The sequence below is a fragment of the Mustela putorius genome, unplaced genomic scaffold (assembly GCF_011764305.1).
Source record: "Mustela putorius furo isolate JIRA1106 unplaced genomic scaffold, ASM1176430v1.1 tig00000145_pilon_pilon_pilon, whole genome shotgun sequence".
NCBI lineage: Eukaryota > Metazoa > Chordata > Mammalia > Carnivora > Mustelidae > Mustela > Mustela putorius.
The window spans coordinates 1,432,967-1,448,226 of NW_025421294.1; the positions used below are offsets into that span (position 1 = coordinate 1,432,967).

The following is a 15,260-nucleotide window of genomic DNA, read 5'->3' on the forward strand; positions in this document are numbered from 1 at the left end:
AAGCGCCTTCCTCTTAATTAAAAAGGGCATTCTGGGCTAAAATTAATAAGTCAGGAAATGACAGATGTTCGCGAGGATGCAGAGAAAGGAAAATGAATCCTCCTACCCTGTTGGTGGGAATGCAAGCTGGTGCAGCCACTCTGGAACACAGTATGGAGCCTCCTCAAAAAATTGAAAATAGGGGCTCCTGGGTGGCTCAGTGGGTTAAGCCTCTGCCTTTGGCTCAGGTCATGGTCTCAGGGTCCTGGGATCAAGCCCCTCATTGGGCTCTCTGCTCAGCAGGGAGCCTGCTTCCCCCTCTCTCTCTGCCTGCCTCTCTGCCTGCTTGTGATCTCTCTCTCTGTGTCAAATAAATAAATAAAATCTTTAAAAAAAAAAAAAAGTTGAAAATAGAGCTACCCTACAACCCAGCAATCGCACTACTGGGTATTTAACCTGAAGATACAAATGTAGTGATCCGAAGGGGCATGTGCACCCAAATGTTTATAGCAGCAATGTCCACAATAGCCAAACTATGGAAAGAGCCTACATGTCCATCAACAGATGAACAGATAAAGATGTGGTATGTATATACATACATATATACATAAACACACACACACACACACACACACACACACACACACCATGGAATACTATGCAGCCATCAAAAAAGGAACCCAAATCCTGCCATTTGTAATGACGTGGATCAAACTAGAGGGTATGATCCTAAGCGAAAAAAGTCAATCAGAGGAGTGCCTGGGTGGGTCAGTGGGTTAAAGCCTCTGCCTTCGGCTTGGGTCATGATCCCAGGGTCCTGGGTTCAAGCCCTGAATCAGGCTCTCTTCTCAACAGAGAGCTTGCTTCCCCCTCTCTCTCTGCCTGCCTCTCTGCCTACTTGTGATTTCTCTCTCTGTCAAAAAATAAATAAAATCTTTAAAAAAAAATAAAGTCAATCAGAGAAAGACAACTATCATATAGTATCTCTGATGTAAGGAATTTGAGAGGCAGGGCGGGGAGTCGTGGAGGGTAGGAAAAAATGAAACAAGATGGGACCAGGAAGGACACAAACCATAAGAGACTCTTAATCTCAGTAAACAAACTGAAGGTTGCTGGGGGATTGGGGAGGAAGGATAAGGTAATTGGGTTGTGGACACTGATGAGGGTATGTGCTATCATGAGTGCTGTGAAACGTATAAGCCTAATGATTCACAAACCTGTACCCTTGAAGCAAATAATACATTATGTGCTAATAAAAAATTTAAAAATTTTTAAAATAAATAAATAAATAAAAAGGGCATTCTGTATTTAAGAATAAGAGCTAACATGTTTTGGGCTCTTACTATCAGCAGAAAAGTAGTCTAAATGTGTTTTACACGTATAAGCTCATCTAATCTTTACAACCTCCAATGAGATACATACTATCATCAGTCTTATTTTACAGATGAGGACACAGAAAAATTAATTAAATTTTGCAAGGTTACATAGTAAGCAACGACTCTAAGATTCAAATCTTAAGTATCTAACTGCAGATTTATATGCTTCTCTATTGGTACAGTGCCCTTTTCAAAAAATAACCTATCTTTAAGATTAAAAGATAGTCTTAAAAAAAAAAAGGAAGAAGACGGACTCTACACATACGTGCAAATTTTTCCCATTTATAATTTCCATATTGTCAACTTAGAAAATATTACCAATTCATTTTGCTCAAGTATATTTGTCTTAATTAAAACAAATAGAACTCATGTCACTTGGACATCATGAAAAACCAGACTGAAGATTTATTTTATAAATATACTTGCTATACTTTTTATGTATGTAAATGTACAGAACTTCTATTTGTGGCCTTCACCAAAAACAATGAAAGATACAGATGAATATATAAAAATTAACATAGTGGGGGGAAAAGTTTATTAAGTCCACTGTGCTTATTAATCAATCAGTTAACAAAAGGGATATTGACTGATGAATTACAGACCTGTACCCCTGAAACAAGTAATACATTATATGTTAATAATAAAAACAAAAACAAAAGGGATATGAATTGATTATGTTCCATTAAATGCTGTAGATACTTTTACTCCAAATGATGCCTAACAGAAAAACAGAATTCTAGCAGGGACTGGTCAAAATGTGATTTTTTGTCTCCCTTACCTTCTCTTTCCTCAATTCTTCTTTTAACATTTCTCTTAGTTTCTGGGCTTTATATAATCGATATCTGTCTGAACATGGCTGTTTCTCTTTTGTTGAAACAGGGTTCGGCTGTGCAACTTCTTGATTAACTGTAGATAAGGGATGAGATTCTGAAGGAACAGTGACACCAGGCTTAACCAGAGTAGGAGTACTTGATATTCTCTTTCTTCTCTGTGAAACAGTAGAGGAAGATTTACTGGATTCTTCAACATAATTCTCACTGTCAGTCTTTTCATCACTGTTGAAATTTTTAAAAAAGAAAAAAAAAAAAGAGTACCATGGATCTTTTATATTCTAGTTTTAAAAAACTAGCCTGGTGAAAATCTAAAACAATAGAACCTCATTATTAAAAAACTCAATGACTTGAGATATACAGTAATCATGACAGCAACTGCAATAAAAATTTTATTTAGTAAATGTTTTTAATAGATATATTAATTCTAAAAAGACTACTGATCTTTTTCAAACTTCAAATCCCATAGGACAATAGAACATATTGTTTCATGCTCACGCTAACTCTTTCAAGGAAAACAAAAGGCCAAGTTAAAAATTAAAGTTTAATTACCCTATTTTGAACCACTAGATAACTGACAAATGTTTTTCTTGATAATCTATACTAACATCCTCCTGAATTGACCTAAATTACTGAAATTTTACTCTATCAACCTAAGATCAGCCAAACCAAACATACAAAACTTCAAACTTCTAAAATACCTTTACTGCAGTACTTGAGAATATTCATTTAGCTTCATTAATCAAACCAAGTATTATATGGAGCAGAAATCATTTATCTTTTGTTGGGTAACTAGTTACACAGCTATCAAACTCCTTTTTCTTTGAGTAAGTAAGTAAGTGACTGAGTACTCCAAATTACATAGTAGGTATATAGCTCAGACTGGATATACGTATTTCAGGAATGGCCTGAAAGGAAATTAAGTCAAAAAGATACAAGGGTTAGGGACACCTGGGTGGCTCAGTGGGTTAAAGCCTCTGCCTTTGGCTCAGATCATGATCTGGGGGTCCTGGGATGGAGCCCCACTTTAGGCTCTCTGCTCAGCAGGGAGCCTGCTTCCCCCCACCCTCTCTCTGTCTGCCTCTCTGCCTACTTGGATCTCTGTCAAATAAATAAATAAAATCTTAAAAAAAAAAAAAAAAAGATAAGAGGATTTAAAATTAAAAGCAGATGAGGCGTCTGGGTGGTTCAGCAGGTTAAGTGCCTGCCTTGGGCTCAGGTCATGATCCCAGTCCCAAATGAAGTTCCCTTCTCAGCAGGGAGTCTGCTTCTCCCTCTCCCTCCATGTGCTGTCTCTCTCTCTCTCTCTGTAGAATAAATAAATAAATAAAATCTTTAAAAATATATTAAAAGTAGTCCACACTTGCAGCACCTGTGTGGCTCAGTTGGTAAAGAATCTGCCTTCCTCTCAGGTCATGATCCCCAGGTCTGGGATCAAGTCCCATGTCGGGCTAGCTGCTCAGTGGGGAGTCTGCTTCTCCTCTCCCCCCCTCCCTTCTCCTCTCCTCCCGCTTGTGTACGCTCTCTCGGGTGGCTCAGTTGGTTAAACAACTGCTTTCAGCTCAGGTCACGGTCCTGGAGTCCCAAGATCGAGTCCCGCATCGGGCTCCCAGCTCCATGGGGAGTCTGCTTCTCCCTCTGACCTTCTCACCTCTCATGCTCTCTCTCACTGTCTCTCTCTCAAATAAATAAATAAAATCTTTAAAAATAAATAAATAAATAAATAAAACCTTCAAAAGGGAAAAAAAAAGTAGTCCACACTTTCATGTTATGATTAGTTGTGTATAAAAGTGGAAAACAGGGATGCCTGCATGGCTCAGTGGTTAAGCATCTGCCTTGGGCTCAGGTCATGATTCCAGGGTCCTGGGATAGAGCCCGGAATCTGGCTCTTTGCTCAGCAGGGAGCCTGCCTTTCCCTCTGCCTGCTGCTCCCCCTATCTGTGCAAGCGCTCTCTCTCTCTCTCTGACAAATAAATATATAAACTCTTAAATATAAATAAATACAAGTGGAAAACGCCTTAACCTATAGAATAATCGTCCCAAGAAATCTCCATTTTTTTGAAGTTTTCTTTTTTTTTTTTTAAATAATCTCTACACTCAACATAGGGCCCAAACTTACAGTCCCAAGATTAAGAGTTGCATGCTCTTCTGAGTAAGTTAGCCAAGTACCCAAAAATTGTCCAATTTAAATTCATATCTCAGCCTTTATAACGTGATACATGCACCATGTACATTTCACCCAATTATGCTGAAACCACAAGGACAAAATATACATCCTATATTTTTATCACGTATTTTTACAACTGCAAAGACCCACCAAAATAAAGGTTAAAAAAATATATACTCCCCATATGCCAACTCCAAGAAACCAAATATCCTCAACCTCAAATGTCTCAAGACTACAGAACCTGAGTAATTTATTAAATTATCAAACCTCACACACTTATATGTAATTAACAGGATCTCTTCAAACTTCATTAACAGTGACTAATATTTGTATTTCCTTTTTTAGAGAAATTTTGAAAAAGTATTCACACAAAAAACTTGTAAGCTACTAATCATCACTAAGCTGGCAAAATAACACCTTATAACCAGCACCAGTACAGGCCAAAAGTTTGGCCAAAAAGAAAGGGAGTAAAATTTCCACCTTCCTGTCAGAGCATATAGAGAATTTATACCATCTCATTGTCATTTAATAGGGTCAGGTTTTATTGCTTTCCTCACATTCACATTACAGAAACAGGGGTTATTAGCAGCCCAACATGTCTTAACTTTAATTACTTTCTTAATTACTACCATCGCATTTATTTTTTTTCATCGCATTTATTTTAAACAAACATCTTTTTGTACGCAACTATTCTGCCATGTCCTATGCAAGACAGTTTATGTCAGTTTTTTCTAAACTCCACAATAACTCTCCAAAGCACGTTAGTATTATCTCCATTTTAGAGTAAGTAAATTCTGCCTGGCCAAGTCTGACAAACTGTTAAATTAAGAAAAAAATCCTAAATCCAAATGTGGCACTGGCACATGCTTTTCCCTTCAGAAAACATGACCACTATAAAAGGGCACGCCCTCAAAGAAAAGCAAATAACCACATCTCCTTTCCACTGACACAAATTAGCAGAACCAAAGTAACATTGGTCTTTTAAAAATAATGTTTTTAAAATTTTAAAAACTACTTAACCTCCTCCGTGTACTCCGGAAGAATAAAAACTACGGTAAAGTAATCTAAGCTAATGAACATTACCAAGTGTGGATACTTTTCACTTCAAAACTGTTACATGTGGATTCTTCCCACCACGTTTTGAAGACATGGTCCTCACCCCGGGAATCTACAAACCTTAACAAAATCCACATTTGCCACACCTTGTGGACAGAACGACAAACTGCAGTTGGGAGTAGGTTCATAGGGCCTCAACTCTTAAGGCTTAAAGCAGGCGACGGAAGACTCCTACGGTAAATTCATCTGGTCAGCTTCCAGGTGACAGCCCCATAGAGGCGGGGCAGAGGAAAATGCTCCCCACCGCATGCACTTACCTGCTCTTGGGAGCCTTTTCTTGGGGTTCAGATCCCCCGCAATCCACCGGGGGCACATCTGTAGACTCCGCTGGCTTCGGGGAGGAGGCCGCTGCAGGATCCTGGGGCCTGGGCGCCTCTTGTCCACGCTGGGGGTTGGGGGCGGTGGAACCCCTGGCGCCTACACCAGGCCTGACATTCGGCTTCACGCTAAGGCGTGCCCTGCGGAACATGGCGGAGCCAGGGGGCCCGGGGAGGCGGCCCCAAGGCCGCTCTCAGCCCCGAGCCCCGGCCGCTGCCCGGAGAAGGGATTAAGAACTACGCCCTTTCCACACAGCCACGCCACCAGTCCAGCCGGGAGCTACCGCAGTTTCTCACCCCCGCCGCCTCCTCCTTCCTCCCGCCGCCGCCTCTTCTTCATGACCCTGCTGCACTAATAGCTAAGTTTCCCCCCAGTACCTTGCTTCCCCGCCCTCGTAGGGCGCCGGAACTGATGACGCCATCAGCCAGCGCCGCGGAAGAACGTAAGACGCACAGCTCCCGGAGCCATGGTAACTGTCAAACTATAGAGTCTCCTGTAAACCGGAAATTGGGATGCACGGTGAACCCCTCTCACCTCATCAGGAATCCTTAGATGTTACTGAAAGGAGGGGAAGGAGGTAGTCAAGCCCCTCAACCCAAACCTTTCGGAGACTATGAAAATCATGGGGCGCCTGACTGGCTCAATCAGAAAAAGTGTGGGACTCTCGTGCAAGCCCCACATTGGGGGTAGAGATTACTAAAAACAATTTAAAAAAAAAAACTTTTTTTTAGGGGCGCCTGGATGGCTCAGTGGGTTAAAGCCTCTGCTTTCAGCTCAGGTCATGATCTCAGGGTTCTGGGATCCACTCCCCATCGGTCTGTCTGCTCCGCGAGGAGCCTGTTTTCCCCCTTTCTCTCCGCCTGCCTCTCCGCCTACTTGTGATATCTCTCTCTCTCTTTCTGTCAAATAAATAAATCTTAAAAAAAAAAAAACTTGAAAAAAAAGGTGTTGTATAGTAGTTCCTGTTCACCAGCACATCCCCAGAACTTAGAAATTCTAAACTGAGTAGAACATAAATTACAAATTCAGGTATGAAGAAACTGGTAAATTACTTCCTAGAAGGGGAGCTAGATTTCTGGACCATGTTGTGGGAGAAAGACCACTCACTGTATACCTTTGTGTACTTTTTAATATATCTGTTCAAAAATTATTATAGTTAAAACTATATAGTTAGAATAAATTAGCATAAGTATTCCTAATCTGCTTCAGAAAATAGAAATAGAGCAATAAACAAGACACTCTGAGTTGGGGAGAAAAAAATACAACAAAAGAACAAGATAATTTAAGAATTTATTAAATGCTATGAAACAAATTTAAAGGGTACTATGACAGGCACACCTGGGTGGCTCAGTCGCTTAAGCACCTGCCTTCCTGGTGGGTCATGATCTCAGGATCCTGGGATAGAGCCCTGCATCCAGCTCCCTGCTCAGTAGGGAACCTGTCAATCCCCCTACTTGTGCTGTCTCTCTCTCTCTGTCAAACAAATAAATAAAATGTTTAAATAAGTAAAGTGTACTATGACAGAGATTAATGGAAGCCTGGCTTATTGTAGGTAGGATGGTTAGGCTTCTAGAATGTCAGGAAAAATGGCCATAGATGAGATTGGCCTTACACACTATGAGCCAGTTTTCGAACTTGCAGTATAAATTCTCTGACTCGTTGCAACAGAGAGGCCGGACATCCTTCATGGAAGGACAAGATTTTTTTTTTTAAGATTTTATTTATTTGTCAGAGAGAGAGCGAGCGAGAGCGAGCACAGGCAGACAGAGTGGAAGGCAGAGTCAGAGGGAGAAGCAGGCTCCCTGCGGAGCAAGGAGCCCGATGTGGGACTCGATCCCAGGACGCTGGGATCATGACCTGAGCCAAAGGCAGCTGCTTAACCAACTAAGCCACCCAGGCGTCCCTGGAAGGACAAGATTTAACAAAAAATCCTACTACATTAATAACAAAATGTCAAAGGAATTAAATCCTTTATTAATTAATCCTTGCTATGTCATCAAGAAGGAGAAAGAAAGGCAAGTGTTTTTGAGAGTAAGATAACAAGGATGGAAAGCACAGAAGAGAGAAGAGATTCCTTTCAAACTGGAAAGAAACTGGAGGTCTGTAGATTCTGTGGGCTCCCTCCGGGACCCCGGGGGAGGGAACAGGGCTTCAGATACACCTAGAGAAGCTCCAGAACTTAACAAAGAAACCCCTACTAAAGATGTTTCAGGAATGTTGGAGCCACTACCAGGACCACAGGGCTTTGCACAATATATTCTGGTACAAGGGCACATTGCCTTTCCCCAAATGTTCTGTTGCACCTCAGAATCTAGGGCATTCCCACAATTCTGTATGTAAGGCAATCAATAATGACAATGATTTAATTTCTCACTAGTATAAAGAAGGGAACAAAGTCAGATTTAATTTTATTATTAAATATAAAGTCAAGCACACCTGGATGGCGCCACTGTTTAAGCTTCTGACTCTTGATTTCAGCTCTGGTCATGATTCCCAGGACCTGAAATTGAGCCCCAGTGGGGGCTCTGCCCTCAGCTTGGAGTCTTACTTGTCCCCCTCCCTCTGTTCCTCCTTCGGCAAGCTCGCTCTCTACCCACCCCTTCTCTCTTTCAAATAAATAAATAAATAAAATATTTAAAAATAAATAAGTGGGTGCCTGAGTGGGTCAGTCTGTTAAGCGACTGCTATCAGCTCAGGTGATGATTCCAGGATCCTGGAATCGAATCCTATATCTGGCTCCCTGGAGCCTGCTTCTCCCTCTGTCTCTGCCTCTCTGTCTCTCATGAATGGATAAATAAAATCTTTTTTAAAAAATAAAATAAAAAATAAAAATAAATAAGTAAATATTAAGTCCTAAGATATTTGTTACAGAACGAAGTTTGTGCAGTAAATTCATAAGGGTAGCACAGTAATTTCAAAAATATTCCGTTTTCTCTGGCAGATACACCCAGCATTTCTTGTGTACATCATTACGTAACCCTACAACTCACAAAGTATATTTGCAGCCCCAAAGATAAAGCTCAATTAGACTGCAAATTAAGACCACAGACAGAAACAACTCTACTACTTACCTTCCAATCCCAAACTGCTTCGTTTCCTTCTTTATGAGCCTGGCCAGAAAGTCAGTCTTTTCCCCCTACTCCTTACTCCAGAAGAAGTTGCTTAAATGGAATCAGACTCTTGGCCCATAAGAACTATTGAAGAGAGGTGGGGCTTAAGAAGTGTGACAAGTACACAAGGCCCTCTGAGTTTAAAAGAATGACAATAATAGCTAATTTATTGAGGGCTACCATGTTTTGGGCACTTAGTACTTCACGTACATTAATTCAGTTAATTAAGGAGGAACATCTGCCTTCCCATTTTACTGGCAATGAAGCTTTACTGCAATGAAGTAACGTGCCCAAGTTCACATATCTACTCCATGGTAAAGCTGGGCTTTCAACCAAGATATTCCAGTGCTCTAAGTCTTCACCATTTTCTCCTACCTTCTCTAAAATAGGTGATTCTTCAGAGTTAAAATAAATATTATTGAATCTTGGTCATATATACTTGAGAGTGCATTATAGTATTTTCTATACTTTTGTTTATGTTTGAAATTTTCCAAAATAAAATTATTCTAGAAACAGGGCGATTTAGGGGAGCACTTAGGTGGCTCAGTAGGTTAAGCAGCCAACCCATGGTTTGGGCTCAGGTCATGATCTCAGGGTGCTGGGATGGAGCACCGCAACTGGCTTCCCGCTCAGAGGGGAAGCTGCCTCTCTCCTTCCCCTTCTCCCTCCTCTTGTGCTGTCTATTCCTCTCTGTCTCTCTCTCAAATAAATCTTTTCTTTAAAAAACAGGGCAATTTTAGGGTGTACAGAATTCCACACATTTATCAGTTTGTAATCATTAACGGGATAGATGAAGAATATAACTATTGCATTGACCAACAGGCATCTTTCCACGTCTGTTTCTAGCAATGGCAAACGCACCACGGCTTTTACCCAGGTTCCAAGGTTATCCTGGGCTATTATGAATGTGTGATAAAACTGCATTCCCTGCCATTCCCTTCCCATCACACAACCCCAGCACAAAGCCATTAACCTACAACTCCTAAAGTACTGTCGACCATGACAAAGGCACTGGGATTAAACGGGAAATGATGAGATTTAAGAGTCTGTCTTAAATTGTCATCTCCCTTCTACAAGTCCCTACCTGTTAGGTCAGTCGCTCCTGGTCTCAGTCTCAATATCCTCTTCTGTATAATGAGAACAATGAAGCCTGCGTTACAGCATTGGCGCAGGAATAAAGGAAGAAAATATGTAAAGAGCCATACTGACTTTTGCAGAGTTAACCCTCAATCTGTTTTGTCCCCTTCCTTCTTTTCCTACTTCTGCAAGGGATGAATAAAAGTTAATATTCTTTGTTGGAAAATGAGATATAGTAGCATTTATTGTTTTTGTCGTTACCAAAAAATAGAGGCTGGCCAGGGCCCAGTGTTGGGTACACAGTGCGTAAAATCCACAGACTCAGGACCTGGTTTGTAAACTCGACCATACTCGCGTGGCGGAAAGACCCCAGAGAATGGATTAATCTCAAGACGCTCTCGGTCCGGGACCCTTGGCCGGGGTTCCCCGCCTCCCCCCGGCAGCGCACGCGCAGTCGCTCGCCCGGCTTGCGGGCGGCCGCGGTCCAGCCTCGGTGGGCGGGGCCATGGGAGGTGCGGAGGCGTTGCCCGGCAGAGGGCCCGCGCGGGCTCAGCCTTCAAGGGCCGCCGGTGGGGACGGCTGCTCAGCGTGCTAAGAGGCCGTTGCTTTCTGTGGCGGCTTTCTCCCAGGCTCGGTCCGGTGTCGGCATGGCCCGTGAGTGTGCGGACGGGTGCGGGAACGCGGCGGGGAGCGTCCGCTGAGAGAGCCTAGCTCCGAGGCGCGGCCGGACGGGAGGCGGGGACTGGCTGGTGTAGCCCCTTCGGTCCGGCGGCGCGGGGACCCTGTCCTCAGTCCGCAGAGGGAGAGGGATGGTTAGCTTCGGGTCCGCTTGAGAAATCGGGCATGCACCTGCTGTTCAGGTGTGAGTTTACACGGTAAAAAACACCTTTCCAGAGGTGAGGTGTGAGGATCGCGGCCCCGGGAGGGGTCCTGGTCTGAAAGGGGTTTCTGTCTGGTACTTAAAAGATCCTAAGGCCTGTTGAGGACTAGAAGCTCCGACTGAGTCTCCTCCGTCGTTCTTTTGTTTGGCTCCTACAGGTACTGTTCTCGAACAGCCGCATTTGTTCGCCTAACAGTCGAGTTGTGATGGGCCAACTTGTGGAGCTGTGTTCTCTGTGTATCTATTCTTCTTTTCGTACACGGTTTTCAAAAGCTAGACTTTAATCTGGAATACTAACCGGTATAGACAGAGGAGTGGAATGCCTGTTGTAAGAGACCTGGTATTCACAGCCAGTGAACACGTTCATTGGTATGATAGTATTAAGACCTTGTGTGTTTACCTCTGTGCTTCCTCCTCGTCAGATACGGGAACAGTGTTCAGTGTAATTCCTCTGCTGGAGTGTCTGTTAAAAAGCCAGCTTCAGATGCATTTAAATAAGAGCGTTTTTGCGGAATTCGTGATTATTTTTGAGATGGGGGAAAGAGCATGACTGTTTGGCTTTGTAGGAGGAAATCAGCGAGAACTTGCCCGCCAGAAAAACATGAAGAAATCCCAGGAAATCAGCAAGGGAAAAAGAAAAGAGGATAGCTTGACCACCTCTCAGAGAAAGCAGAGGTAAGCAATACTAAAGGAATTTTCAAGTCCCTGAAGTTTGTGTTTTGGAGAACGGGGAGAACTTTTTAAGTTCTTGGTAGAACTAGAACTGCATAGGGGGTAACAGCTGAACATTTGTTACATGCACACTGAAACTATAAGGTAGCAATTATCCCCCATACGTGAATGAGAAATTTCCAGCTCTCAAGCAATAGTCTTGATGAGAATCTCAGGCTTCAGTCACCACAACCATAGAAATTTCATCTAGCAAAATATCTGAATGCCTTCCGCGTGGTAGGCACTGTTCTGTGCTAGGGATACAGCATTTTCAAAGGAGGCATCCTACCCAAACTAGTCGAGATGACAGGTGACTCAATTACAGGGATTAAGGTTCTGAAGGAGACGCAAAAAAGTATATGTAGCTATATGGACTTTTAAAGATCCTTTGGGGGCGCCTGGGTGGCTCAGTGGTTTAAGCCTCTGCTTCCGGCTCAGGTCATGATCTCAGGGTCCTGGGATCGAGCCCCGCATTGGGCTCTCTGCTCAGCGGGGAGCCTGCTTCCCCCTCTCTCTCTCTGCCTGCCTCTCTGCCTACTTGTGATCTCTCTCTGTCTATCAAATAAATAAATTTAAAAAATATTTTAAAAAAAAATAAAATAAAGATCCTTTGCGTTGGAAAAACTGCAGGTGCACAGCCTTGATATATGATTATATATGTGAGAAATAATACAAAATTGCTACAGACATATTTGGATTGCAGCTTAAATTTTTTAAAAAGCATTCATATTTATAAACAAGCTCAATGTTATTCTAAAAACAAATTTTGTCTGGGTATAACTTGGAGGGCAGGTGGAGAATTGCCTACACATGCTTCAGTGGGGCTTCTCTGTGGTCCTCTAGCCTGCACATTAGAAACACCTGGGAAACCCTAAAGGCTACTCAAGCCTGTACCTTAAATTCAGTCCTGATTTAATTGGTCTGGGGCTGGGCATAGTAGGTGCTCTAGGTAAATTTTATTGTGACTAAGTTAAACCTGCTTTTAAAAAATGTCCCCAGCTGATTCCAATGTGCAACTAGAGTTAAGAACAATCGTCTGAGGGGCGCCTGGGTGGCTCAGTGGGTTAAAGCCTCTGCCTTCGGCGCAGATCATGATCTCGGGGTCCTCGGATCGAGCCCCGAGTCGGGCTCTCTGCTCCACGGCGAGCCTGCTTCCTCCTCTCTGCCCGCCCCTCTGCCCACTTGTGATCTCTGTTTGTCAAACAAATAAATAAAATCTTTAAAAAAAATAATAATCGTTTGGGGCTGTCTGGCTAGCTCAGTCAGTGGAGAATGTGACTCTTGAGTCATCACTTCAAGTACACATTGGGTTAATTATCACCTCACGCTTTTTTTCTGTGATATTAAAGTGATAAGGTTTGCCTTAAATTTTCTGTTTACCCACGTTGCAATAAAAGTGAACATGGTACAAATCAGTGACCTTGAAATTTTTAGTGGGGAACCCTAGTCTAGCTCAGTAATAGTCCTTGTTAAATGAATATCCATTTGTTAGAAAGCTCTGCGCTAGATACTCTATACTTAGTATCTCTATTCGTTACCCTGAAAAGTGATATTAGCCTCGATGTATAGGATAGGAAACTGAGGTTCTGAATTTCAGTAACATTACTAAGGGTAAAGCAAGTGCAATAGAGTTCAGTTTCAAACAGAAAAGTTACTATCCTATTCCATGATACTTCATTTCTTTTTTTTTCTTTTAAATATTTTATTTATTTATTTGACAGAGACACAGCTAGAGAGGGAACAGAAATAGGGAGAGTGGGAGAGAGAAAAGCAGGCTTCCTACGGAGCAGGGAGCCTGATGCGGGACTCAATCCTGGGACTCCAGGATCATGACCTGAGTCAAAGGCAGACACTCAACGACTGAGCCACCCAGGCGTCCAATACTTCATTTCTTTATAGCCATCCTGGTTTTCCTTCATCCTCATTCCTCATCTTTGCTATTGGCTTTACAGAAATGTCTATTATAATGGACAGAGCTACTCACCTGTATTAAAATCTCACACTAAATCTATGTGATAACAGGAAAGAGCCTGAACTTTGAAATTAGACAAACTTGGGTTTTAAATGATTTAAGGTAAATTATTTAGTTCTAAACTTTTTTAATTTGAATCATGGGGGTAGTCTACGGCCATACCACCCTGAACGCGCCCGATCTCGTCTGAATCATGGGGGTAATAACAGTTGCTATTAGACTTAACCCAGAACCAGCAAATTGGCACACAGCCAGGTGTCGATTACAAAGCCATTTAATGTATTTTTTAAAATAAGGACTTTCTGAACCATCTAGCCCATCTAGCCCAGGTAGTCTGGTTGTAGTTCACCATTAATATGATATAGAGGTTCAGCCAGAGACACAGTGTTAAGGAAACGCCTGAATATCCTGTTGTTTTTTAGGGTAATCCATTTTTAATCACTAGCTATTGGGCTTTCAGGCTTGTAAGAAACTGAATTGCTTCATAACATCTATGTCCTAATGCTAGGGCCATTTTGGGTATCTAGAAGACGACTTCTTCTTCTTTTCTTTTTTTTTTTTTTTTTTTTAATTTTTAAAATTTATTTTCAGTGTTCCAGAGTTCATTGTGTATGCACCACACCCAGTGCTCCATGCAATACATGCCCTCCACAATACCCACCACCAGGCTTACCTAACCCCCCACTCCTCTCCCCTCCAAAACCCTCAGTTCCTCAGAGTCCACAGTCTCTCATGGTTTGTCTCCTCCTCCAATTTCCCCCAACACCCTTCTCCTCTCCATCTCCCCATGACCTCCGTGTTATTTCTTATGCTTTAGGAGACTTCTTAAATGCCCCTTCTCTGAGAGAAAAATAGAGTATATTAACCTTGTTGAAAACAAAAGTAATTGCCATTATTTATGTACATAGCTGCCTGATGTCAGATAGATATATTCATAGCTATGCCACAAAACAACCCTAGTGACTACTTTTCTGATTTTGAAAGGTCGTTATTTGCCCAAGATCATAACAATAGAGATGGTTTTCAAAATAAGATGTGACTTCAAAGTCCTTCCATACTTTGTTTTCCCATTCTGTTGCCATGAAAACAGAAACACTTGAATCTTTATATCTTTTAGTTTGTTTTCTAATATGTTTAATGGGTTATGTATACAAAACAGAACATGTAATCAGTTTTTCTGTAACAACTTACAGCCTTTTCCCCCATTATAGGGACTCTGAGATAATGCAACAAAAGCAGAAGGCAGCTAATGAGAAGAAGTCTATGCAGACAAGAGAAAAATGATGACTATTTGGAAAAACCTGGGTGCTGCTGCCGACTAGGTGTATCATAAGCTCGAAGGGTCAAAAATTTGTGGAGCTAACAGTTATATGTTATATCCTTATAAAACTATTTTAAACTTTACCTTTCAGCCTTAGTGTAATGTTTCAGAACCATTCTTCAAAGAATAAAACACTAACCATTCATGTGATATATTGGTGGATGTTATTTTTTTTATCAGCATTGAGCATTTATATAATTGCTAGAGACATAATGTGATGAGATAATAAAATCTATAAATCTAGAATATTTGTCATAAACTTTGTTAAAGTAGATCTTATTTACAATCAACTTGATTGTATAATAGAATTTACGATACATTTATCTTAAACAATCTATGTTGTTTTGTGATTAACTGGTTTGTTTGAAGAATTTAACATAGCACAGACCCACCTGGAATGGCA

General features: G+C 41.7%; 2 protein-coding genes across 8 annotated transcripts in view; one reads left to right on the forward strand and one right to left on the reverse strand.

Annotated features, from left to right (window-relative positions):
• The window catches only part of BDP1 (B double prime 1, subunit of RNA polymerase III transcription initiation factor IIIB), a 96,058-nt gene extending 89,889 nt beyond the window's left edge, over window positions 1-6,169 (reverse strand). For 3 of the 7 annotated variants that reach the window (XM_045075237.1, XM_045075236.1, XM_045075240.1), the window contains exons 1-2: window positions 5,726-6,169; window positions 2,134-2,410 (exon numbers count right to left, since the gene is read on the reverse strand). In XM_045075237.1, the coding sequence (XP_044931172.1) occupies window positions 2,134-2,410; window positions 5,726-5,937 (489 nt within the window). In that variant the 5' untranslated portion in view covers window positions 5,938-6,169. The remainder of the gene's footprint in view (window positions 1-2,133; window positions 2,411-5,725) is intronic. The other 4 variants (XM_045075239.1, XM_045075238.1, XM_045075235.1 and 1 more) reach the window with 2 other exon arrangements.
• Window positions 6,170-10,457: 4,288 nt separating this feature from the next.
• Window positions 10,458-15,007, forward strand: LOC101677903 (small EDRK-rich factor 1). Its single transcript, XM_004764488.3, has 3 exons — window positions 10,458-10,627; window positions 11,420-11,528; window positions 14,748-15,007. The coding sequence occupies exons 1-3, from the start codon at window positions 10,621-10,623 to the stop codon at window positions 14,818-14,820; spliced, it is 189 nt and encodes a 62-aa protein (XP_004764545.1). The 5' UTR covers window positions 10,458-10,620; the 3' UTR covers window positions 14,821-15,007.
• The last annotated feature ends 253 nt before the right edge of the window (window positions 15,008-15,260 follow it).